The 27081-nt window shown below is 38.6% G+C and overlaps 2 protein-coding genes across 4 annotated transcripts; one reads left to right on the top strand and one right to left on the bottom strand.

Annotated features, from left to right (window-relative positions):
- Nucleotides 1-2113: 2113 nt before the first annotated feature.
- LOC136754883 (probable gluconokinase) lies at nt 2114-6113 on the top strand. Of its 2 annotated transcripts, XM_066711092.1 has the most exons (5): nt 2160-2242; nt 2712-2742; nt 2826-2912; nt 3656-3699; nt 5454-6113. In XM_066711092.1, exons 1-5 carry the CDS (start codon nt 2205-2207, stop codon nt 5797-5799), a joined length of 546 nt encoding a protein of 181 aa, XP_066567189.1. In that variant the 5' UTR covers nt 2160-2204; the 3' UTR covers nt 5800-6113. The 2 variants fall into 2 exon arrangements, with proteins under 2 accessions (XP_066567188.1, XP_066567189.1); XM_066711091.1 differs by lacking the exon at nt 2712-2742 and having other exon boundaries at nt 2114-2242.
- Nucleotides 6114-7531: 1418 nt separating this feature from the next.
- On the bottom strand, nt 7532-26911 carry LOC136754882 (ubiquilin-1). Of its 2 annotated transcripts, none has more exons than XM_066711090.1 (11): nt 26457-26911; nt 22991-23142; nt 19997-20121; nt 13258-13520; nt 11088-11246; nt 10762-10966; nt 10333-10472; nt 10012-10095; nt 9657-9772; nt 9031-9208; nt 7532-8660 (listed from the first exon to the last, which is right to left on the bottom strand). In XM_066711090.1, the coding sequence occupies exons 1-11, from the start codon at nt 26574-26576 to the stop codon at nt 8508-8510; spliced, it is 1695 nt and encodes a 564-aa protein (XP_066567187.1). In that variant the 5' UTR covers nt 26577-26911; the 3' UTR covers nt 7532-8507. The 2 variants fall into 2 exon arrangements, with proteins under 2 accessions (XP_066567187.1, XP_066567185.1); XM_066711088.1 differs by having other exon boundaries at nt 7533-8660; nt 10333-10475.
- Nucleotides 26912-27081: the final 170 nt, after the last annotated feature.

Below are 27081 nucleotides of genomic sequence, written 5' to 3'. Positions count from 1 at the left end.
TCCGCCTCGATCTGCGCCTCTGCCTCGCAGTTACTCGAGAAACACATGGCTTTTTTTTTAACCCATATGACAAATATATTTAATTAGTCTACAGGGACAACGACTGCTGTTGTGCAACTAGATGAAAGCTATTACTGCATTGCTAGCCAAAGTAAATAAGTATTGCAGAGCTAGGTAGGCGAATGCATTTAACAAACTCATTTGGTTTTTGGAGCATTTTATTAGTGATATTGTCATCACCAATATTAAAACGTGCAATGCTTGCTTATTACAAACATCCCTATGGAATCTGAAGTCAGATTCGAAGTGCTACTGGGTTTTTTTTATAATGGTAGACCTCCTGTGTGTGTACAATACACCACACTACACTTTACTGCGTTTTTACCACGGTACACCACACTTTACTGTGATGTTACCATGGTAGACCTCCAATGTGTGCGTGCAGTACACCACACTTAACTTGACTGTGTTGTTACCACATTACCACACACTACAGTCTGCTGTGCACTGTGTTTTGTCCACGCACACTAATATAATAACACTCACAAGCAGCCAGTCAGTGTATGCTGTCAGTCCTTGTATCAGTCCAGTCACAAAATTTTCACAAGGGAGAAAAGGAGTGTCTTAGGGCAGGGGGTTACCAAAACCAGTCCTGGAGGACCCCCTACCCTGTTGTTTTGTGTTCCAACCGAGCTCTTAATTATATAATTGAGCCTTATATTGCATTGTTAGTTCAATTAAGGAATCAATTAAGCAATTATGATATTGGTTGGTACAAAAATCAGCAGGACAGGGGGTCCTCTAAAGTGGTGTAGGGAACCAAAAAAAACAACTTAGTAGGGGACGAGAAAGGTGTCTTCAGTGACAAAAGTGTTGCAGCCATATCAACAGCCCATATACTTGCTTATTATTTAGCACTGCCCTATTGTTAGTGTGTATGTCTGTCAGTTTCTCTGCGTTTCAGTCAGTGTCTTATTGTGTTCATACCACGGTACACCACACTACACTGTACTGTGATTTTACAAACTACACCACTTTAGTATGATTTTACATAGTCACTACCCCAAAGTGAGTCAGCCCTGTTTTAGTTTTTCCATTTCAGTGAATCAGTTTATCAAATGATAATCCTCTGAATCGACTCACTAGACTTGCCAGAGTCCAATTAATCGTTCCTGTTCTCAGACATCAGAATGATATTGAATGGAGATGATATACACCATTTCTTTTTGCATTTGTCCACTGATGTCTACGTTGCAATCAGTACATATAGTGATACTTATGAGGTGTTTTATGAAATTCTAACTACAAATCTTATGTAGTACTCTGATTATATAAGTACATATGAAAAGTAGAACAGTATATCAAAGCACAAGCTATTTTGATGATTTCAATGACCCAGGGAAATGGAAAAGTGTAGAAGTCAAGCAGATTGCTGGATTTTCCATGACTATTTATGTAATACTAATGTAACTGTTACATTTGCTAAGCAGCAGCAGCAGATTCAGAAGAAGCCTACATGTAGTGCATGTTTACACACATTTTTTTTCTTTAGTTTAACCAGTATGTACATTGAGTTTTTTTTATTGGAGCCAACAGTGGAAGCAAAAGTAAAACATATTTTACAAAGAGACAACTTGCTTAACTGAACATACATATTGTATAGGCCTATATTATTCAGCACACTATTGTAATCAATGGGTTATAGCCTAAGCCAGTGGTTTTCAAACCGGTCCTGGAGTACCCCCTGCCCTGCTGGTTTTTGTTCCAACAGAGGTCTTAATTGCTTAATTGAATCCTTAATTGACCTAACAAAGCAATATACCATTCAGTTAAGTAATTAAGACCTAGGTTGGAACAAAAACCAGCAGGGCAGGGTTAGGGACCGGGTTGAAAACCCCTGGCCTAAGCTACAAAAAGCCCAACGTGCACGGTTTAACAGATCATCTTTCTCACTAATGCTTGCTTATTTTTACTATTACTCTTTTACTATTACTATTACTCAGATAATCAATGAATACTTAGTTTCTGTAAGGAGTTAATGTTGGATGTCGCAGATTATATGGATTTTAAAGATTAAAGTCCATCCACATCAGTCACATGGCACCCACATGTGCTGTAGCTTTAAAAGATGGGGGCGGAGGCTGTTGACGTCACCGGCGTGCTGTGCGTCTGCGCGTCCCTCAGACGCGGTAGTGCCGTGCGGGATGATACTGGTGTTAATGGGAGTGTGCGGGAGTGGGAAGTATGCTTAACTTTAACGGAAACTATAGCACAGAAAGAGACAGTAATGCATATGATTGGAATAGCATGTAGATCAGTGGATTTTGTGTCAGTTAAAAGGAAGTACCTACTTTAAAACAAATATATATATATATATATATAGTAACTGAGCCCATCAATGTATAATGCTACTGAATGTATTTTACAACAGTGCATGCCATTAGGTGTTTGCTGGCTATCTGCAGTTGATCAGCGGGGTACAGAGGTGACGGGGTGTTGGGCAGTAACTTTGTAACAAAAGCATTGTGTAACAGTCATTGTGTGGCCACTCAGCACTCCAGTGTTACACCAGCTGTGCAGCTCTCTTTATTATAATTCATATTTTAATAAAACAAGGGCTTTTTATTGAGCTTCCCCAGCAGGCTTACCCTGATAGCACTGCCATTCCTCAGCTTGCCATACCAATGAATAGCCTGTCTTTTGTTTCTCAGAACGGCTGTGGGATCATTCCTTGCAAACCAGGTACATTTGCAGATATGAAGTGATATAATTGTGTGTTTTTCTGTACATCATAATATCAATTCTAATTGTCTGTATCTTTGCAGCTGGGTTGGACTCTATTTGATGGAGATGACTATCACCCCATGGAAAACATAGACAGAATGGCCAAAGGAATACCTTTATGTGATGAGGTACCCGAGCCACTAGGTTGCTCTGTGATATTTTCGATCAAATCGAGATTTAAAGTTTGATATATTATTTTGTTTTTTTTAAACCACACTTTAACAAGATACAACATAGACAAAAATATGCAATGTCTTACTGGAATATTTGGGTTGGAAAAGTTCCTGCTTTATTTCTTTATATATATATATATATATATATATATATATATATATATATATACTTTATGATTTAAATAATGTCTATTATATGATTCATATTAAGCATACAATCATTATGGGAAGTCTGACAATGCTAGTAGGTAAAATACCAAAATACTCTTGGTTAGTTAGTTTAAAACATGACTCCCCCCATACAAAACATTGTAAATTATACTACATAACAAATAAAAAAATCTGTCAATCATATTTTCTATAGCAACCCAAAAGTAAAGGAGTATGTTTTGTAGAGTGGAATAAAGGGCATTATCAAATAATAACAATAATAAGCGTTTAATGTGATAGGACTGAATCCATAAAAGGAATACAAAACCAGGCCTTGATTCTCTCTGCTGATTTCCATTACAGTGAACCTTTCTGTGACTGGTGACACCTAGTGTTAAAAGATGTTTTACCAGGGTTATGAAAAAGAAGAAGAAGAAGAAGAAGAAAAAAAAAAAATATATATATATATATATATATATAGGATGATGATATATAAATGCATTTTTTGTATTTCCTTTCTGACTATGTTTTGTACATTTATTCAACAGGATAGGATACCTTGGTTACTTGTTTTGCATGACATAATCCTGAGGTAACTTATTCATTATATTATTAGGATGTTGTCAGATTTTGTTCATCTTGAAAAGGGAGAGGGCTAAACTTTCACTTTAGAGTAAGAACAAAGTTGTTAGGATGCTACCTTGTTATTGAAGCAGCTGAAACAATAGAGAAGCATAATCTATGTTTTGACAACATGCTAATTAAATAACACCAGACTGAATATCTAAAATCCTTGTGGTCAGATTAATCATTCATGCAAATATTTCATCCCAGAAGTGTGCTGTGATTTGCTTGAAACTTGAATACAGTCGTAGACATGAACATGCAATAGCGTGTTGCATACAGAACACGTTATATGCAGGGTTGATAATAAAGTAGGTTAACAATGTCTGATTCTGTCATATTCTGGCAGTGGGGAAAGGGAATGTTAACATCATTTGATTTGTAGGTGCTTGAAAATACATGCCTCTGTGTATTTGAGGAGACAACTCGTGCTAGGTTTAAGAATCTCGGCTGAGTTTGAGCCCGCCACCAAAGATAATTGATTGTGAAATGAGGAGGTGTGGCAGGGAAGAGAGCACATTGAGGAATAGAAATGGTTTACTCACTCGAATCAGTGTGACAACTTCAAAGAGTGGTTGTCGTTCCTGGAGTCTGGTGTTATTACTGTCTCTTGATTGCTCCTTATTGTCATTTTTAATACATGAAATACAGATAGGGAATCATTTTAAATAATTCACTTTTTTGGTCCGCTGCCTCCGTTCGCCTTTCCTTTTTAATTGGTACGATGATGAGCCACAGCTTAAGAAAATTTATATTCTGATTGTATGAGTTTACCAAATTATGTGATTACAAATGCTTCTCAACCTTTTTGCAAAGATTCAAGTTTGGGGGACAGACAGCATTCTCCTTTACAGGCATTTAATTACACTAATCAGGAGCAGATTCAGACCAGTTCACATGAACCAGTCATACAGAATTAAATCCAAATCAGAATGTGTACCTAACATAAGCATTACACTGGGGCCTTGTCATATGCAGAGAATGTCAATTAAAGGGGACCTTTTGTGTCACTGGAAGCATTCAGTTACCCAGTCATCCTACAAGACTGAATTCTTCCCTACTAATGCCAGCATACAGCACTCCCACACATAATTTGGGTATGGAAATTCAACCTTTTTGTTTTTGTGTATTGGCACATAACCAAGGCAACATGTCACACGGTACAAGACGCAACAAGATGCTGACCACTGCTGTGAATCACACTGTTCGGACAAGCCCACATTGTAGTGGGGGCTCGGCCCATTGTTGGATGTGCCGTCTTTGCTCTTTGTTTCGTAGGCTTTTGATCATGGTGGGGGCACAGATTGCCAATTCTGTATTGTTTATATGCACAAAGAGCGTTGGGTCTGGAGATCATAGTGAATCCTGCCAGGTCACATTTTATGGAGGTCTGTCATGGTGTTGTTGGAATCAGCATTCAAGGGAAGGACAACTCTGCCTCTGATTTAGGACGGCCTCCTCACTTCTGTTAGATACCACATTCTGCATCCAAAATTCAAAACAGATATTGGTGGAGCAGGCCCAGAATGAATTTTGGTTGGTAACAATGCTTTTAAAAGAAGTTGATCAAGACCACCTGAAGTAGTGTTGTGCCCTGACATTACAGTACAGTCATTCTTTTTGACCGCACTGACACTAGCAAAGGTGACTTTATGTGTCAATAACTAACAAGACTGACTATTCAAGATCTGATTAACATTGTTTTTCTTGGATCGTACACAGGGAGATGTCTTCAGGGAGAAATGCAATTCTAATATGTTCAGCTTTGAAGAGAGTTTACAGAGAGACGCTGTTGTTTGGAACGGAAATCTCAAACTTAAAATGCAGGGAAGAGCAGCGTGATCGGGTTAAGGGGATCCTGTTTGTGTACCTTCACGGGTCCATTGAGCTCATCAGTAAGAGAATGGCTACCAGGAAAGGACATTTTATGGCACCGAGTTTGATTCAATCTCAGTTTGACATACTGGAACCCCCTTCTGCATCCGAGAACTCTATTACCCTGGATATTGAGAAGAGCATCCCAGAAATTGCTGCCGAGATCGAGAGCGCTCTTCCTTCATATCTGTAGCTATGGAAACACTTCAGGTCGACAGATTGGGGCGGATCCCTGTCAGAGCTCACACTGCACAGTGATGGGGAGAACACACACAAAAAGGAACGGACAGATTCGTTCAATGATGAAGAGAAATGGCTTGGTGTGTATATTTACTGAATTGTTTATTCGAAAAATAACGTAGAGATCCTTTATATTGCTTAATTGACAACTAACTCTTTCCTATACAAAACTGCCTAATGAAATGTACTCTTACTCGACACATTTATGCTTGAATTGTGCCGTGGTGCCTAGTTTTCAAACGATTAAACAAAAGCAAATGTATTCTATGTGCAGGCTTCTGTGATTGTTGGCAGTGGACCTGTGAAGCGTTCAGAATAGGTTTGTTACATTTGAAATACTTTGCTTTTGATATAGAAAATAGAGGTTTTCCCACAGCCAAGCAAATCATTATGCTATGAAGTTTTTTTTGTATATAGTTTCAAGTGTGTTAAAATGGGATTTCAGAATACAATGAAATGGAAAAGGATTACACACACGGCCCACATTCTTCTCAGCGTTTTGTTTAATGTATCAGCACCAATTAGGTGAATATTTAGTTATTTTACCCAATATAAATAATTTAATTATCTTGACCTGGACCCATAGCATATTCATCATGTAGTATAGAATAATTGGTGTTACTACAACTGTATCTGAAAAGCTATTTTTCTTTATTTCCAGTTTTAAGATTATTAGATACAGCTGTGTAAATGCATATATAATGAACATGCAGCTTTTTTCTTTCCCATCTTGTGAATATCTTGCTTCCTAATGTAAATTCCCAGATTATGGCTTGTTAAGGCATCAGTCAGTGTTATCTCACAGGGATACATTTCCATTATTCATCATATGTTTTTAGCAGTTGCTGTACACAAAGTTGCCAGCGTTACGTATTTCGAGAGACATTCAATCCAGATAAATATGGATCTAATAGTTGGTCTGTCACTCTAGTACAATGTCTTGTTTTCTTCCTCCTGGTGTTTATATTTATGCATATCTTCCAGGTATGTCTGTACTACAGGACTGTAATTTTACCAAAGACTTATTATTTCACTGTCATTTTGTAGAAAACTTTAAGAATCGTTTTCTTGAGCAATGATTTCAAAGCCAACTTGTGATCACAGCTGGAATGAGGGGAAAAAAATATTGTATATCTCTACAATCTTACAATGCTTTGTTAAATCAAGTTAGAAACCCAAGTTATACAGTTTAAAATATGAAACCTGTTTGATTTGCTGATTGTCTAATAGAAGTCAATTTAAAACTATTTAATGTTACATTTACTGCCATCTAGTGGCATCAATAGTTACTGCAACAAAACATTTGAGTGATCTTCATAAAACAGGAAAGAATTTGACTGGAATTCAAAATGTGAAAACCGCTTTTCTGATACATTGTTATTAAATTAAATTGTGCAAGCTGTAGGATGTTTATTATTCCACATGTCATGCTAATAGAACAGAATTTGAATCTTTATTTGCTAAATGCAAGTTAGAAAACAGATATTTAATTCATTCTGATGGCCTTACAAATCTCTGCAATCACAAACAGACCCTACTCATATTGTTGTGAATTATTCTGCATCTTGGTAAAAGTAATGTTTTTCATTGTTCTGGTGCAATTGCTGTTTTATCTTGTTATTTGTTTAGTTTGGGGGTTTTAATTATTTATAAATACTAAACAACATTTTTTCTTTTTACATTTGATTTTATTGACCTGTGCACAGGAAAAAAAATTGGCTACTGATAAAAACTGAAAAGATGTACATTATTTTTACAAGTCAGTTCGAAGTAATGAGATTAATATCACAAGTGACACTTGAATTGAATTGAAAATATGTCTGTTACAAATTCTAATGCAGTTCAGGAATACAGTGGCAACAGCCAATGAGCAGAATGATTTAAAAAGCACACAATTTCAGTATGGGTATACAGTGCTTTTCAAAGGATGTCAAACCAGTTAAATCAAGAATGGTTAAATCATTGTATATATTTATAACCCAAAAACTATAATACAGTGCTCTCTTTATCTGTACAGGTGTGTGTGTAGATTTCCAAATCAGTGTTCCAAACAAGATACTCCTTCAATTTATTTTACAAGTCTACAGTTGTTAATTTGCGAAAACAAGTTTTTTTTTTTTCCATATTCCTCTAGAAACACTGTTCTAGACCTGACATTAGCATACCAAGTTAATAGGTCTGGACACTTATGTTTAAGGCTCTGTTAGCAAAAATAACATGCTGTTTAAACAAGAAGCAATATACCATAATTTGCAGCTGTGACCAGTTGTAGTTTGACAGGTCTGATATTTCTTTTCCTTCACTTCAAACATATAAATTACTACTGAAGACCATAAACCAAAAGAAGAGGATAGGGAAATGCTGAGTATGACAGTTTCAGGTAACACCACCAGCTCACACAACTGTAAGAAGCCAATAATGCTTTTAAAAAGAAAAATCACAATAAATATGTTAGTCTTCAGTTTAGTTTTTGCTTCATGCAGCATAGTGATTGATCCCCACTGCTCTTGTGAATCTACGGAACTTCACTTTACAGTGCCTTCCTAAAAACACAAAGCCGCTGTCTCGAGGGTCAGAGTGAAATAAAGCGAGAATCTGAACGATTTAACAGTTGTTATATCAAAAATAAATTACATTTGTTTGCAGACTGAATGAGTGATGCTATGAGGGTTGTGACCCCAGTAACCTCTCGATTGCGGCATTGATGTCTCCTCCGGTGGCGATTAGCGCTTGCAAATTGGCTTCACGGTTAAGAAATCCCATCGCACTGAGTTGCTCTAGTTGCTGCTGAAATCTCACTTCAGGATTCTGGACCTGTTAGGAAAAAGGAAGCATTACGAGTAGCTTTTTTTGGCAGAGAAATAGATTAAAAAATGTAATAAAGCCAGCGCTCGATATTGGGTTTGTTAAAGCTAGCGGACTCTGATGAGTCACCCAGAGGTCTGGTGATCTGGGGAGTGAACAAATCTCTGGTGCTCCAGGGTTGAAGGGTCTGTAGGTTTTCCTTCCATGTTTGCTATGAATTACTCCAATTGATTGATTTTCTGCTTGACTGAATCAACTGAATACCTCTCCAGGTGAATGAAACACGCAGGACTGCAGAATGGGATGAGTACAGTTCCATTTGTCTTTATAAGGTACAGCCTCATCGGCATACTTTGACATATGCATGCATTTGCCTTACCTGTGTATTGGTTCCAGCAAGTGCTTGTAACATCTGTTGTACAAACTGTTGTTGCCCTACATCCGGGCTTCCTGGAGCACTGCTTGTTGAGTCACCAGGTGTGGTAGTAGAGCCTGTAGCTGGGCTACTAACCATGCCACCAAAACCGCCTAATCCTCCAAGACCAGTCAGGCCAACCCTAAGGGAAATACAGATAACAAGCCTAACACTAAAGCATAATCTTAAACTACAATATCTGTGTGACTGTCCATCTATCTATCATCCATCCATCCATCCATCCACCTATGAATATAAAACGTGTATGTTTGATATCCCTGGTTCAAAACCAGACATTTATTGGGTAACTGGTCTGACACTTCAATGGTCGAGTCCTGCTAGGAACAGGTCTACAAGGATCCTTGGCAAGCCTCACAAAAGCTACTCCTGAGGCCACAGAGTTACAGCTTCCCTCCTATTGGCTACCAGCCTGACAGCAAGTCTCACAGGACATTAGTTAGTCATAACACTTCAGGTTAAATAGCCTGACCATATTGTGAATCGATGTTTATTTTTCATTTTGCAGTTTTTAGCAAAAGAAAACTGTAACGTTGCCTTCCCATCTACAAAGGCTGCCCACAGTTCCTTACCCCGGAATGAAGCCTGGAGCTTCTGTTGCCAATGTCTGCAAGCCCTGCTGGATTTGTAACAGGGCCTGCATTGCTCTGGGATTCGACATGGCGGCTAAGGTTTCTGGATTCTGCATCTGAGAGCAAATCACATCAAACTGCAGATTTATAGCTTATCCTGGAAAATGCAGTTAAAGATTCATGTGCTCGTGATTGAATTAAAACTGATAGCTCCATATACCATGTTTTGATAATGGGATAAAAACCCTCAACTATTTATTACTAGAAACTAAAGCGAAACAAACAATGCTGAAACAATTTTAGTAAACAGAACATTTAATTTTAAACATCTCAACACGATCTCTCTGTCACTGACCTGCTGAAGGAACATGGGGAGCTGCAGTCTCATCTGCTCCTGCAGCTGCGGGTTCCCAGCAAACAGGGGGTTGTTCAGCATCATCTGCAAAACACCAGGTGGCATCAAACGATTATTAATAATGGTGGGATAACTGACATCTCTGTCCAAGAGTTATATTAGACAATAACTGGATGGAATAACTTTAATAACTGAATCAGAACATTGTATTCATAAATCTCAAATGAGGAGTGATGTTACCGTTATTTTAACTCCATGTATTTATAAGGCAGACCTATAGATAGACCGATGCATAATTTCTTCTAATCTTGTTTTCGGTACCTGGGCAGCTAAATCTGGGTTCTGGCTCAGCGACTGCATCATGCTTCTCATGTATGGCGCTGACAGCATGTTCTGCATCAGTTGGGGATTGTCTGTTATCTGCTGCAACAAGCTCTGCATTCCCGGTGTGTTAAACATCCCTGCTGAAAAAAACAAACGAACAAACAAAAAGTCCCATGAATTCAGATCAAGTATTTTTTCTTCCAGTTTCTGATTTCTTATGTGATGTAATTTTTACTGTACACTCTTACACTAACAGGGCTGTTCCTCATAGCCTGGCTGCTTTGTGGATCATCTGAAGCCAGATGCAGACAGGACGACATGTATCCCAATGGTGTGAGACAACTGGACAATTTGGATGTAGCCGAGGCAATCGAATCCTATTTTCAAGTAGAGGTCCTAACGAGACTATTGTGTTTGTAAACTCACCTCCCATCTCCGGCCCCAGGCTGGGGTGAGCAGTGCCCTGTGCTGGGCTGGGGGTTGGAATGCCAGCAGTGCCGGAAGAGGGGGTTTGCGAGGTGGCAGGAGGCGCCCAGGGATTAGGTAAGGGGTCTCTGTTCTCTGTGCATGAGGGCTGACCCCCACCTCTAGGAGAACTGTTTACTAAAGAAGCGAAGGGGTTCCCTCCGAACTGAAAATGAAAAACAAAACATATATCGATTGTCAATCGAAAGGGCCAGTCCAGCAATAACCAAAACATCACACAAACATTGCCTCCCCAGACCTGGCAGGCCTCTGTGGTGATGTCTCACCTGCTCCTGTGCTGCATTCAGCATGGGCTCCTGAATGTCTGTGTACATGCGCCGCAGAGCATTGTAGCCTCCTGGAATACTTTCAAGGTTACTCAGAGCCCTGTCCTGGTTTCTCATCATCTCCTGCATCATAGCTGGATTCCTGGCAAGCTCCAATGTCTACAGAGGAAGAGGGAGAGAGTCACAAAGAACAATGTATTCTTGTATTATCTAGCAACACAGTCAAGGGCAGGGAGGAGAAACTTAACCGTAAAGTGGTTTTCGAGGAACATGTGCTCTTGAGGCAGAACAGCAGCATCTGCACATCAAGCAGCCTATTATTTGTATGATAAAGATATTATGCTATACCGCTATTCACATTTCCACTGATTGTATTACTATTATTAACATTCACTGTCCATTTAGCTGCTTTGTCCATTGTTGCCATTGTTTCATGTCACTCAAGGGCAAAACCCCAGTCTCAACATTTCTACTTTATAAAGACACATTTTTCACAGTATTTTAGGAGACATTGAAATGCCATGCAAAAACATACAGACTTCTTGAGAACCCTCTGGGATTTAAAGGTTTTAAATCTAAATGTTTACATTTAATTACTTGCAGCCCAGTGTTTCTATTTGTTTTCATATCTCTTGTCATGTTTGCCAAGTTTCTCATTACGCAGCTGAATTCTGAATGATTAATTACTGCGTTTTTCTACCTAGGTAAACATAGATGTGCTGATGTGAAAATAACATCTGGTTAATGTGTACTGCTCTATATACACTCACCTAAAGGATTATTAGGAACACCATACTAATACTGTGTTTGACCCCCTTTCGCCTTCAGAACTGCCTTAATTCCACGTGGCATTGATTCAACAAGGTGCTGAAAGCATTCTTTAGAAATGTTGGCCCATATTGATAGGATAGCATCTTGCAGTTGATGGAGATTTGTGGGATGCACATCCAGGGCATGAAGCTCCCGTTCCACCACATCCCAAAGATGCTCTATTGGGTTGAGATCTGGTGACTGTGGGGGCCAGTTTAGTACAGTGAACTCATTGTCATGTTCAAGAAACCAATTTGAAATGATTCGACCTTTGTGACATGGTGCATTATCCTGCTGGAAGTAGCCATCAGAGGATGGGTACATGGTGGTCATAAAGGGATGGACATGGTCAGAAACAATGCTCAGGTAGGCCGTGGCATTTAAACGATGCCCAGTTGGCACTAAGGGGCCTAAAGTGTGCCAAGAAAACATCCCCCACACCATTACACCACCACCACCAGCCTGCACAGTGGTAACAAGGCATGATGGATCCATGTTCTCATTCTGTTTACGCCAAATTCAGACTCTACCATCTGAATGTCTCAACAGAAATCGAGACTCATCAGACCAGGCAACATTTTTCCAGTCTTCAACTGTCCAATTTTGGTGAGCTTGTGCAAATTGTAGCCTCTTTTTCCTATTTGTAGTGGAGATGAGTGGTACCCGGTGGGGTCTTCTGCTGTTGTAGCCCATCCGCCTCAAGGTTGTACGTGTTGTGGCTTCACAAATGCTTTGCTGCATACCTCGGTTGTAACGAGTGGTTATTTCAGTCAAAGTTGCTCTTCTATCAGCTTGAATCAGTCGGCCCATTCTCCTCTGACCAATAGCATCAACAAGGCATTTTCGCCCACAGGACTGCCGCATACTGGATGTTTTTCCCTTTTCACACCATTCTTTGTAAACCCTAGAAATGGTTGTGCGTGAAAATCCCAGTAACTGAGCAGATTGTGAAATACTCAGACCGGCCCGTCTGGCACCAACAACCATGCCACGCTCAAAATTGCTTAACTCACCTTTCTTTCCCATTCAGACATGCAGTTTGGAGTTCAGGAGATTGTCTTGACCAGGACCACACCCCTAAATGCATTGAAGCAACTGCCATGTGATTGGTTGGTTAGATAATTGCATTAATGAAAAATTGAACAGGTGTTCCTAATAATCCTTTAGGTATGTGCCTGTTCAGTTATAGCTGCGCCACATGACTTCTACTCAGTATAGGGGTAAAAAGAAGAGAAATAAATCTAACTATAAATTACTATATATACACACATATAAATACACATATTACTTGATTGATACTAATACTAATTGATCTACATATGTACACAGTATGATTAGAAGGATATACTGGTGCACTTACTTGTCTCATTATGTCCGGATTATTGAGCATGTGACTAATCTCTGGATTTCGTTGAATCAACTGCTGCATCTGAGGGTTTGCCATGATTAACTGTCTCATCAGATCTGGGTTTGACAGCATGCTTTGTACGAAGGGGTTCTCCATGATCTGAGCCATCATTTCCGGGTTGGACATTAACTGTCTCTGCATCTGGGTCTGAAGCTCGGAGAAGCTGGTGGAGTCCATTCCCAGTCCGCTCAAGCCTGCTAGCCCCCCGAGTCCCCCTGAAATACACACAAACCCATCCTCAGTGACAAGCCGAGACCAAAAGGCCCAGGTAAGGGTGACCACAGTCCTGAGGTGCGATGCTGAAATGGAATACCAACACCAAATCAGAGTACACAGAGTTACATCAGCCTGCAAAAACATTTGAACTGGAGTGGAACTCTTACCTGTCTAAATGGTTATGCTACATTTCTTGGTCTTTTAATTATACGTTAACTTCAACTTCAATTTCAATATAGACACAGTCTCTAAGTGTTCATATGATGCATACTTTATCCTGTACAAGACTATCTGATGTATACCATAAAGGTGTGTAAGGTGTGTGTACCGACAAAAATTCTCACTTAGAGCAGATTCAGTTTTGCTTTTACGCTGTTGCTTCAGCTAAGCTGCTCAGTAAGAAGCACAGAAAATGGTAGCAAGTGGTACTCAAATTCAATGGTTGGTTTCATGGTGTTGCTTTTATGAAATGGTTTAGAATCACTGGTTGAAATTAAACGTTTCAGTGACATATAAGCAGAAGCAATAATTAAACATTGTTTCTATGTGTATGCATTTACACAGCATTAATCTCAATATATATAATCAGCCAGGTCTGCTTTATAAAGACAATTTTAAGTGAAAATCTAGTTAAATTAACAGGAAATGTAACATCGCAATATGAATGATGACAACAATTTAAAACATTATACATTTCTTTCAAACAACGGAGACTTCATTACTGCACCCAAACATGTCAAGACCAAAGATATCCATAGGTAGTTTTTCTCAATACACATGCCTACAAACTTTCACATTGAGGCATCTACATTTCCACAGGTTAAGAAACAAAGTAGCAAGCCGTTTCTCCTTTAGAAACAACAGTTACCGTTGCAAAGAGCAGTCAGCAGCCATCTCTAGCAGGCTGTTTTGTTAAGCCATCAGAGGTTGAAAATGCAAGTTGATGTGTAGGCTGAAAAAAGTCATCATTCTGGTTGCTACCTGGCAACGTCAAAACATATCAGAAAAAAGGGAAAGTGAAGATTGTTCATTAGTGTGGTGGTAGATACCATGGTATGTGAATCCAAAAGAGGCCTCAATTTACCCATCCTTTCCTTTGAGCAACTAACATGACAAATAAAGTACTTTTGAACCTACATTAATGCTATATCGAATTATAGATTCAGTGGTGTGATTAAATTAATTTCACCTCGTCTGAATTATGCTGACATTTAAATATACTTTTTTCTTTTTTAGAAGAAGAATTACTTCACTTCGCTTATTTGTACTTTGAAGGTAGACCACCCCTTTGAATTTAATCACATTATCACTCAAGTAAAAATAAACCATATCTTGACAATGTAGCATGATTGGGCAACACACACAGAAAAAGTATATTTTAAATTGCATTGAACACTCACATTACATTTTCAATGTGTGTAATTTCTGAATGATTTCTGAATGTACACTGTTTTCATCTCTCCTTTGCATAGGGCTTGAATGAACCAAACATAATACAAATTTATATTAAAAAAAAAACACTATTTGCTCTGACCATTTTGATTTGGGATAACGGATACAATAAACATTTTTAGATAAAAGAGCTATAATGGGAGTCACCAAACATAAATTCACCTTCCCACCTTCCCAGTTTGCATTAAGGTATAATGAACTTTATCTTAAAGCACAATATCTAAAAAGACATGGTAAAGATCATTTCAAAACCAATTGTGTAATTATTGGGGGGTTGAACACTTACAAACAGTAGACAAATTCAAGCCACATTACGTTATTCTTACTAACAACTTGTACTCTGACTCCTGTGTGTTGTGAACAAATATTTTCATTACAAATCTATTGCATATGAGTAATATGAGCTTCTCGAATGCAGCAGTTGACAGAGGAAGTCCCATATGTGTGAAGACCTTCCCAGCAATTGAAAACAGGTACTGGTCTGGATGAAACCTGTGCTACAAGGTGCTTACTGTAAAAGCTACATCAAAAAGGGTACTTCTTGTTGCTTTCAGAGAGCTGGAGGATCTGTATCCTGTTCAGTTATTATTTTCATTTGCCTTTCTTTCCATGATCCAGAAAAGAAAGAAATGTATCTTTCTTTGTGAAAACTGTAATTATAGAATGCACAATGGAGACCATATGGATGCATGTTTTGAGTCATTGGAGACAATAACATAAATGAAAAAAACTGTTCACTGTGATACTGAAGATATGATGGGGAACAGTTTACTGGTGGGCTTTCATATTTCTAACCAAAAGGAGGAGGATACAGGAGGGAGATTAACAGGAGGTGGATAGGTCATGTCCAGGATGGGCTGCAGTGTAAAACAGACATAGATCTGTTCCATCTGGCTTTTAGTTAACTGGATATTTGTCAGGGTCCATAAATTAAATAGACAGCAATACGGCCAGGAAAAGGAACACTGTCATATAATGTTCTACCATGGTCTACAAAATACCATACCAATTATCTTCTTTAGGCATCACAGGGTCATGTATTGATGTTACACTAGATTTTGACCAATCTATTTTTGTTTCTAGATGCAAAGCTATAAAAATAAACACTATACATATGTGTGTGCGTGTGTGTATCTTAAAGAAACTTATCTTGACAAGGCTCATTCTTATCAATCTTATTATATAATTATTTAACCTAATTTATTCCACAATATAATGCATGTCTTTGTATATATATTGTGAACACAAAAACTGAACTGAAAGCCAGAGCAGCAGTGTTTATTCATACAGTCTTCAATTGCTTTGGAAAATAAGCCAAACAATTCTAACGGTGTTTCAGGATTCTCAGGTCTATGGATTAACATGTTAAAGTTATTGTGTAACTCACTGCATTAGGTTTATACTGTATATATATATATATACACAGTGGGGGAAAAAAGTATTTGATCCCCTGCTGATTTTGTACGTTTGCCCACTGACAAAGAAATGATCAGTCTTTAATTTTAATGGTAGGTGTATTTTAACAGTGAGAGACAGAATAACAACAAAAAAATCCAGAAAAACGCATTTCAAAAAAGTTATAAATTGATTTGCATGTTAATGAGGGAAATAAGTATTTGACCCCTTCGACTTAGTACTTGGTGGCAAAACCCTTGTTGGCAATCACAGAGGTCAGACGTTTCTTGTAGTTGGCCACCAGGTTTGCACACATCTCAGGAGGGATTTTGTCCCACTCCTCTTTGCAGATCCTCTCCAAGTCATTAAGGTTTCGAGGCTGACGTTTGGCAACTCGAACCTTCAGCTCCCTCCACAGATTTTCTATGGGATTAAGGTCTGGAGACTGGCTAGGCCACTCCAGGACCTTAATGTGCTTCTTCTTGAGCCACTCCTTTGTTGCCTTGGCTGTGTGTTTTGGGTCATTGTCATGCTGGAATACCCATCCACGACCCATTTTCAATGCCCTGGCTGAGGGAAGGAGGTTCTCACCCAAGATTTGACGGTACATGGCCCCGTCCATCGTCCCTTTGATGCGGTGCAGTTGTCCCGTCCCCTTAGCAGAAAAACACCCCCAAAGCATAATGTTTCCACCTCAATGTTTGATGGTGGGGATGGTGTTCTTGGGGTCATTCCTCCTCCTCCAAACACGGGGAGTTGAGTTGATGCCAAAGAGCTTGATTTTGGTCTCATCTGACCACAACACTTTCGCCCAGTTCTCCTCTGAATCATTCAGATGTTCATTGGCAAACTTCAGACGGGCCTGTACATGTGCTTTCTTGAGCAGGGGGACCTTAAAGGCGCTGCAGGATTTCAGTCCTTCACGGCGTAGTGTGTTACCAATTGTTTTCTTGGTGACTATAGTCCCAGCTGCCTTGAGATCATTAACAAGATCCTCCCGTGTAGTTCTGGGCTGATTCCTCACCGTTCTCATGATCATGGAAACTCCACGAGGTGAGCTCTTGCATGGAGCCCCAGACCGAGGGAGACTGACAGTTATTTTGTGTTTCTTCCATTTGCGAATAATCGCACCAACTGTTGTCACCTTCTCACCAAGCTGCTTGGCGATGGTCTTGTAGCCCATTCCAGTCTTGTGTAGGTCTACAATCTTGTCCCTGACATCCTTGGACAGCTCTTTGGTCTTGGCCATGGTGGAGAGTTTGGATTGATTGCTTCTGTGGACAGGTGTCTTTTATACAGGTAATGAGCTGAGATTAGGAGCAGTCCCTTTAAGAGAGTGCTCCTAATCTCACCTCGTTACCTGTATAAAAGACACCTGGGAGCCAGAAATCTTGCTGATTGATAGGGGATCAAATACTTATTTCCCTCATTAACATGCAAATCAATTTATAACTTTTTTAAAATGCGTTTTCCCTCACTGTATATATATATACACTCACCTAAAGGATTATTAGGAACACCATACTAATACTGTGTTTGACCCCCTTTCGCCTTCAGAACTGCCTTAATTCTACGTGGCATTGATTCAACAAGGTGCTGAAAGCATTCTTTAGAAATGTTGGCCCATATTGATAGGCTAGCATCTTGCAGTTGATGGAGATTTGTGGGATGCACATCCAGGGCACGAAGCTCCCGTTCCACCACATCCCAAAGATGCTCTATTGGGTTGAGATCTGGTGACTGTGGGGGCCAGTTTAGTACAGTGAACTCATTGTCATGTTCAAGAAACCAATTTGAAATGATTCGACCTTTGTGACATGGTGCATTATCCTGCTGGAAGTAGCCATCAGAGGATGGGTACATGGTGGTCATAAAGGGATGGACATGGTCAGAAACAATGCTCAGGTAGGCCGTGGCATTTAAACGATGCCCAATTGGCAATAAGGGGCCTAAAGTGTGCCAAGAAAACATCCCCCACACCATTACACCACCACCACCAGCCTGCACAGTGGTAACAAGGCATGATGGATCCATGTTCTCATTCTGTTTACGCCAAATTCTGACTCTACCATCTGAATGTCTCAACAGAAATCGAGACTCATCAGACCAGGCAACATTTTTCCAGTATTCAACTGTCCAATTTTGGTGAGCTTGTGCAAATTGTAGCCTCTTTTTCCTATTTGTAGTGGAGATGAGTGGTACCCGGTGGGGTCTTCTGCTGTTGTAGCCCATCCGCCTCAAGGTTGTACGTGTTGTGGCTTCACAAATGCTTTGCTGCATACCTCGGTTGTAATGAGTGGTTATTTCAGTCAAAGTTGCTCTTCTATCAGCTTGAATCAGTCGGCCCATTCTCCTCTGACCTCTAGCATCAACAAGGCATTTTCGCCCACAGGACTGCCGCATACTGGATGTTTTTCCCTTTTCACACCATTCTTTGTAAACCCTAGAAATGGTTGTTCGTGAAAATCCCAGTAACTGAGCAGATTGTGAAATACTCAGACCGGCCTGTCTGGCACCAACAACCATGCCACGCTCAAAATTGCTTAAATCACCTTTCTTTCCCATTCAGACATGCAGTTTGGAGTTCAGGAGATTGTCTTGACCAGGACCACACCCCTAAATGCATTGAAGCAACTGCCATGTGATTGGTTGGTTAGATAATTGCATTAATGAGAAATTGAACAGGTGTTCCTAATAATCCTTTAGGTGAGTGTATATAAGACATCAAACATGCAAGGAAGAAATAATAATCTTTGCAGGCATGACATGGAAAAGAAAAGCTGTAGATCGAAGCAAGTGGAAACATCTGGCCTTCATCCTGCAGTGGATTGATATGGGCTGATGATGATGATGGTGGTGATATATAACAACCACCACCATTGTTGTGATCCTGAGTAGCTCAAATGCAAGTTTGGCCTTTTAGTACATAGATAGGTTTTTGAATGTAGGTTATGTCAATGATCAACAATGACAGGAGTTCCCAAGGTATGGATCAGAACTGGCCACTTACCACTGCCTTGAGTTAGAAGTCAGAAATATTTCTTGGATTGCCATGCAACTATGACACCTGAAGCTGGCTTGCTGCTGCTGAGCTTGTATGGTTATCAATGAGAACCAAGTCAGCACTGTTGTGATTGTAGTGTTTGAAGAAGTGGACGATATAACAGTGCACATTTCAGGGATGTGTGTATCCTGTATCCTGTTTTCATCTCTCCTGTGCTAGCACAGCTTGCATAGTTGATTAACAAATGCCTCAGAAAGAATAACACTTCCAAAGTATATGTACAAAAACCTGTCTAATCAAAATCAATTAATTATTAATAAGAATTATAATCACAACCAATCACAATTAATTTTGTCACTACATGCATACATGGAGTAAAGGGAATTTTAAATGGCCTGTGTGTGCTTTCATTGCATTGGTCAAAAACATTTCAATGCAAGATTTTGTAAGACAAAAAATACCTAAAACAAATAATAATTAAATAACTATAGCTCACCTTGAGTTGTTATGCGTCCTAGTTTGCAACTACACTGAACCCTGGCTTTAGGAATACCTTGATAACTGTCAAAAGTCTTTAATGATCAGCTCTAAAATGCTTTAAAGGCACAGATCAGCAGTTCTTACCAAGGTGTAAAGGGTTGCTGGAGGCTGGTGTGGTAGTAGCAGTAGTTGTGCTGCTAGACTCTGTGGAGACTCTTGCACTACTGCTAGAAGAGTTGCTGGATGACTGGGCTGCTTGGTCCTGTGACCTTAAAATAAAAAGGAAATGTAAATAAAATGTCTCCTTTACTTACAGATACAGTATGGTAATTTCTGGAGCTAACCAGTCCCACTGAGGTTGCTTAATTTATTTACTTATAAACAGCAACACATTAATATTTGGATTGTGCTTAAAGAAGATGCTTTAATAATGTGTGCAGAGCTGTAAAATTACAAAACAAAAAGTCTTTGACACTCACCAGTTACCTCAAAATAATGTGAATCTACTGTGGTCACTTTAGTTTGACCTTGAATTGTCATCAAATCACAATTGCATTTCAGAAACAAATGGTCTGAAGTAATAGTTTATTTGCATGATAAATATTACATTTGTAAATATCAATAAATGTCCATAATCAAAATGGAATCATTCAATGGAAACTAATAATAATTATAGATAACCAGAAGAAAACATCTACTTCTAAAATGTATCCAGGTTCGAATTAATATATGTATATATAATGAGTGGTATGTATATCATGTGGGTCAGCTCAGCATAAAAGGTTTAATTACTTGGTTATATCACATTCTTTAAATTATATTAAAGAATATGCAATACTACAGTACAGAAGGCACTGAATTTAGTGGAAAACAAGCAAAACAGAATGTCAACAAAAAAGCTATGGAAGTACCATGGAGGACCAAACAATTAAATTACAATACATTTTACATTGCAGTACTACTTGTAAATAACCATTAATGATTTTTGGTTTAACAATTCTCAATAAATAATCTGCCTATAAATTCACATACCCTCTAATAGAGACTTTAATCACAAGAATCATTTTGAGTCAGAGGAACTGAGTAGAATTTTTAACAACCCAAGCAATTCTCTCCATAAGCACACTAAATTACAGTACATTTGAACACCATGATCATTATATGGTGCATCATTTTATTAAAACTTATTCAAACTTGGCTAGAATGCTCATTCTATAAAACCACATTCTAGTCCCTGAAAGACTAAATGTTAACACAGGCAAAATTCGTAATTAAAATAATATTGTCCTAAAAAAAAAAAAAAAAAAACCCATTCATGGCAAATAATACAACTGCAGAAGAAACATGAAGTCTCCTTTTGGGTCTGCATATCCCATGTACCTTAGACAGAGGTGGAAATCACACCTGTCATAATTGAGAACAATAATACATAAAATCCACCTCTTGGCTACAGTACCCAAAAGGGCAAGATTTATTTAGCAAATTGTGTTTTGTGGACATTTGTGTTGGATTTCTCATGAAAGTTTACCACTTAGACAGATCAACCTTTAGTTCTTGAAAGTTGTTATGATTCTTGGTTATTGATGGCAGTGACGTGTGGTGGGAAAAAGATTTGGAGTCGGGAGTTCTAATCAGAATTCATTACGTGCACAGGAAGAACAGCAGACACAGAACTCAAACGTATTTTAAGCTAGCATAACACTGTTCTTCAAAATATCTGAGGTAGAACAAAGCTTTTATTTGACTTAATATGTTAAACACAGTGCTCTTAATGGTCATTTCAAATAACTATAGCAGTGATTTAATTGGCATTCTAAACTAAGCCTTCCCATCTCATCAATATTATAATCATTACTCATGAATAATAATCATTAACCTCTACATTGTCAATTGCACTGGAAGGTGATTTGCAGATAATTGCTTGCAAGAAAGGAATGCGAGTTGCTGTTAACCAAGATATTGGTAGGACATTATTTTATATTAAGAACTGTTGTTTCTAATGTAATCAGATCTAATATGTAGTCTTCAGACCTGGCTCCCCTGAAATGTATCACTGTACCTCCTATTCTGAAAGTCTATAGTTGATTACTTGGCAGAAAACCTACAAATCTGTCCCGTGTGATTTCTGGCTGTACTACAGACCTGAATCCGCACAGTCAGTGACATACTGTGCAAAGTTAAGTGCGACTCAGCATCTGCTTCTTCTACACATTTCCCTTCCGTTTCACAGCACATTCAAAACTCTAGCCCGTAACTATGAAGCCACAAGAACTTTTTTGATCCTTTGACACATTTATTTCTGTATGGCAAATGCAATCCTTTGATGCTGTTCAGACTGCATCTCAATGAAAACAATATTTAGTGGAGTCGCCCTCAACTTGCCAGTTACTGTTAGAGAGCGTACCTGCCCTTTATTCTGTAATTCCATACCAAAGACACTGTTTTCTCTTTCTTTAATGCTTATATGTTGTTATAACCAGGGCTTTGGAGTGTGAAGTGCAGCTGAAGCACAGAGCACTCCAACTTTTTTTCAATTATTTTCATGCTGAAAGCCTCAAATGAGTAAATTCGCTTGTTTTGAAGAATTTGACCTGGCTGCAGTTTTATACATTGTATCTAAAAGATTGTCCATTTCTAACACAAACCTTCTGAAATGTCAGTTTATAACAAAATATGACTATTTTACAGAACCAGTAGCTGATGTATTAATTACTTAAAGTGCTTTGATTGACAACTTGAAGTTTCAACAACAAGGGGCAGGCAGTCACTCAAATCATCAGGGATTTGGGACAGCCTCAATCATAACCACAGTAACATTTTTCTTAAGTGCCAACCAGAAAACTAGTGACTTCTCTACCTGTTGACCTCACATGAAACCTTTCAGTTTCTTGTCAATATGATGTTATTCTGAGCCAGCTAGAATGTCAAAATTATGCGATTGTTATAGATTGGTTTTGAATCATGAATGTGAACATTGCCTTCTCATTGCATTTAAATCAGTTGAGTTCATGCATGGGCAACCATATTTTAATGAAGCTCTGCTTGAGGGGTTATTTAATCATAATTCTCAGTGTAAATGAATTCAAAAATTTAACTACAAGAAGACAACTGTATTTGAAGACATGAAGGCGTGTTAACCTGCTCTGTGTTTTGATGACGAGGTGAACAGTCAGTCCATCGTGGATGCCATGCTGGGTGAGTAGGTCCTGGTCTTTCAAGATTTTACCAGCAAATATCAGCACCAGTTGTTCTGTCTGCACCTTGAAACGCTTGGAAATCTCTTCTTTGAACTGCAAGAAAAATAGGTAAGAGATATGTTACCAACTAGCACCGTGAACAGGTCTGCACCAAGAAAGAATTTTGTGAAGTAAGTATTGACAGGCTTCATATAATAAAAAACAATAATTTAGAAAATATGTGTGGGACTAAAGAGTAGGATATATATATATAATTACTGTAGTAGCTGGTCACAGCTTAATACATTCCCTGTTACCAATTTAAAAAATATATATTCTGATATTGAATCAAGTATTCATACAGATATCTAAATAACATTATAAAACTCAAGCACATTCTTTATGATTTCCTTCCATGCCTCCAAGTCATTTTAAGCCAAGCTTTCCTTCGGAATAAAGATCCCTGAGACTAGAAAAGTGAATAATTTTTATATACAAAAGGTCTTTGTATTTGAATTAATTCACCTCAGCATATGATGTTGAACACACTTTTGCATGAGAATCCTGATGGATCCTGTGATTTTCTTATAAGAGCACCAATACTGCCCACTAGCCAAAGCAATTAGGCATTTTGTAATGTTTGCACTGATGTCAACCTTATCAACATTATATTGAGATTATGAACTATGACACTAAATACAAAATTATGATGTAGGCTACTTTCTCAGTGACATTACCAGCCCTGATAATATTAAATTAAGATATGTATCCATCTACCTATAGATCAATGTACTGCAGTTAGACCCAATATATGCAGTCTAAAGTAAATACATAAAACACAACAACCATAGATTGTAAGGTTCTCTCTTATACTGCCATAATCATTTTCTCCACTAAGGTGGATCTATTTAGCATGCCTATGATAATGAGCCGATTTCTGTCTAGACCATTTCCCTCACATCACACTGATGGCAAGCACTAATGTCACACCGAGATGCTAATCCATACAAATCCGTAGATGCTGCATTTAACAGTTCAGGTTTAGATTCAAATCATGTCCATGGTCCTGAAGGAATACTCACTCTATCTGCAACTTGTTTCTGCAAAAACCTTTTGATGTCCACAGAGATGGCACCAACTGAAGTACTTTCATTTTTAAAATTAGTTTATGAGAAGTACAGGACCAGAAAACATGTTAAATAGCATGTAACATAGTCGACCATGTCCTCTATGGGTGGCTTTTATGGTCTAATACTCATAGCCAAGCTTCTAAAAATATGTATTAATATAATGAAAATCTATTAGCATACTAATACTGAGTATCATTACTGTTAGTAAAATCGAAACATTTTCTCATGGCTGGATAGCAGTGCCGGCAGTAATGCAAGATGAAAGATAATGCTCATCACGTGGCTCAATAACACAATTTATGCTGTTGGTGAATTACAAGTTGTAACAGTGAATTATGATATGCAATTATAATATAGGCAATTAGCATAACCTAAAACAAAAACAACAATATATTTGCCTATTTTGAAAAGCCCCAAATTGTTGTCCATTTTTTATTTTGGACTAGTATTAAACAATTAGAAATAAATACATTTCAAACAGCATTCCAGTCTGAATTCCTGTCCAAATTCTTCCTCTTTCCTGTGCAGTCTGCGCACTAGAGGACTGTTTCTGCAGCAACCAGCTTTATCTTGGCAATCTCACAACAGTCGGCAGTGCTAATGAAACACCATTTTTACAGTAATTATATTAGATGTACAATTTGGATTTCCACTGCCACTATAAATACTTGCAAGGCACTTTTCTAAAATGATGGTACATTGCTAGATTAAAATGCTGTCATATAAGACCAAGGAAGCATAACTCACTCCTGGGTATGGCAATCTCTTTAAAACTACATTAAATAAAACTGATTTATTTTGATAGATTGTATATTTACCCCACACTGTCTTGACTATTTAAAAACAAATGCCTGGAAGCTATTGATAAAAAGAAAACAAAAAAACATTCAAGAAACAACAAAACATTGTATGATGAACATGCAAAAACAGTAGCTAACAGTTGTTGTTGGCACTGAGGTGGTCATAGGAAGATTAAATACAATGCTGTCCAGAAAGGTGTAACACTATACACTATTTAAAAACAGCTCCAATTGACTGTCAATTCCAGGAGACTGGTAAGAAATGATCCCCTTGCATTTTTACTAACTCATTTTTTTCCTTTCTTTTTCATTTAGCAAATTGTACAATTACAGTTATACATACTACTATACAGAAAGCTGTCTTATCAGCTAGCAATTCAAAAACAGCACTTTCAAATTACATGGTATCCCTATTGTGAGACCCAGACATATACTGGGCACTGCAAAGGACACACAATTTCATCAGTTTAGGACAAGGGGAAGAATGCAGTGCGAAAGCCTCTAGGTTATACTCGGTTTCCAATCTAACTGAATGTATCAGTACCTTCCTTGTCTTATATAGGATAGTATTTACAGGTATTTATAAAACCAGCCATATGGCGTCTCTGCAAGTCCTATAATCTAAGCAACAAATAGTCTATATAGCATACAGGCAAGTGGTATTCAGAGCAGTATCACTTTAACTAGTATTACATGTTGGTATTATAATAACTTCAGCCACACTTTACAATACTGGGCATCAATTCTTCATTAATTGATGTATAATACCACATGGATATCTTATGCACTTCATCTGTGTCCTGCTGTTAATGAAATGTATTACAAGGGTAGTGTCAGCTTCTCTAAACTGAGTGTGGGGTTAAGACTTGTACATGGGATCAACATCAGAGCTCAGTGGAAATGCTTGAGGCATTCATATGCTATTCCTTTGGATTAATGTATGCATTCACTACGAATTGCTGCCCATTACTTTACAGTGTTACCAAAAAAAACATTATTATTAAAAACATACGTTGTTTCTTATAGTGCAACACTACACATCCGACATTAAAGGATCGCACGTTTTTACAGGGTTTAATGACAAATCGTGCCACGCAGGAGGTACACTTTCCTTTATTAAAAAAGGGGAAATCACATGATATACAGAATATGCAAAACCTACTGATGCAAAGAAGAGGGCAAGAGAAGTAACTAAGTCAAATCACTGCAGCAACACCGGCAACTTCACATTTATGCATCGAGTCCCCAGAGTGAATAATGATCACTCTTTTTACTCACGATAAAAAGAAGAGCCAAAAGCTAATTATTCACAGTGCAGAAAGTGTGTGTCTGGGGGTGGGGAGGCGTCTGATCTGCCCAGACCACTGACTGTTGCCGGATATGGGTCGTCTTGGGTAGAGAAAGCAAGACAGCGACGCGCTCACTGGGTTAGCAAACGTCGTTTCTTGAAGATGTGACAGAGGATCTAATCACGAATAAAGATGTCGCACAAACTGACCTGTCTGATCGTGCTGTTTTCAGGCACGGCAAACTCCTCCTTCTCTTTGGGAGTTTTGACAGTCACTTTGATGATCTTGGGATCAGAGGAGGCTCCCGGGGTGTCCCCACTGTCCGCCATGTCCTCGGTTTGTAATTGTTTCAATTTCCGTCGGTTGTCAAGTGGCAATAATACCAATCGTCAAAAGGGGAAATTATGATTATACTGCGAAAACAAATGTCTGCGAAACCGATCACTTCAACTTACTGCTTCCTGATTGTCAGACAGTTTTGGGCATCATGGGTAAAAGCGCGGCGCCGTACAGAAAACCCCCTTTCCGTCATCCGTAGCATCCGTGCTTTCTTACACAACAGTGCTGCGCGTTGTTGGAAAGTAAGGGAAATAGATCAAATGAAAAAGCAACAGCTGACCTGGTTTTGTTTACTTGCTTCGTTATGACGTAGACCTTCGGGGAAGTTACTAGAAAAGGAAAAGCCACTTCCCCTTCCGCCCCCCTCGCTCACTCAAGGACTATATGCGCATGCGTCACATTTGGCTTTCACTGTAGTCGGGTATTGCCTCACCTGTAATGCATAGAGCTTTGGATACAACAGCAGAAGTATAAGGATCGCCTTTTCCTTCCCGA

The sequence above is a fragment of the Amia ocellicauda genome, chromosome 8 (assembly GCF_036373705.1).
Source record: "Amia ocellicauda isolate fAmiCal2 chromosome 8, fAmiCal2.hap1, whole genome shotgun sequence".
Lineage (NCBI taxonomy): Eukaryota > Metazoa > Chordata > Actinopteri > Amiiformes > Amiidae > Amia > Amia ocellicauda.
This window is presented reverse-complemented; position numbering and strand designations above follow the sequence as displayed.

Bases quoted from the DNA above. Each gene is read 5' to 3' on its own strand.
- LOC136754883 (XM_066711091.1), top strand. From the start codon at position 2,129: ATGGGGGCGGAGGCTGTTGACGTCACCGGCGTGCTGTGCGTCTGCGCG. The intron at 2,913-3,655 runs GTACCCGAGCCA...TTTATTCAACAG, and splicing joins GAATACCTTTATGTGATGAG to GATAGGATACCTTGGTTACT. The intron at 3,700-5,453 runs GTAACTTATTCA...GATCGTACACAG, and splicing joins TTGCATGACATAATCCTGAG to GGAGATGTCTTCAGGGAGAA.
- LOC136754882 (XM_066711088.1), bottom strand. From the start codon at position 26,576: ATGGCGGACAGTGGGGACACCCCGGGAGCCTCCTCTGATCCCAAGATC. The intron at 23,143-26,456 runs GTCAGTTTGTGC...TTTTTCTTGCAG, and splicing joins AAAACAGCACGATCAGACAG to TTCAAAGAAGAGATTTCCAA. The intron at 9,209-9,656 runs GTAAGGAACTGT...TATTTCCCTTAG, and splicing joins GCTCCAGGCTTCATTCCGGG to GGTTGGCCTGACTGGTCTTG.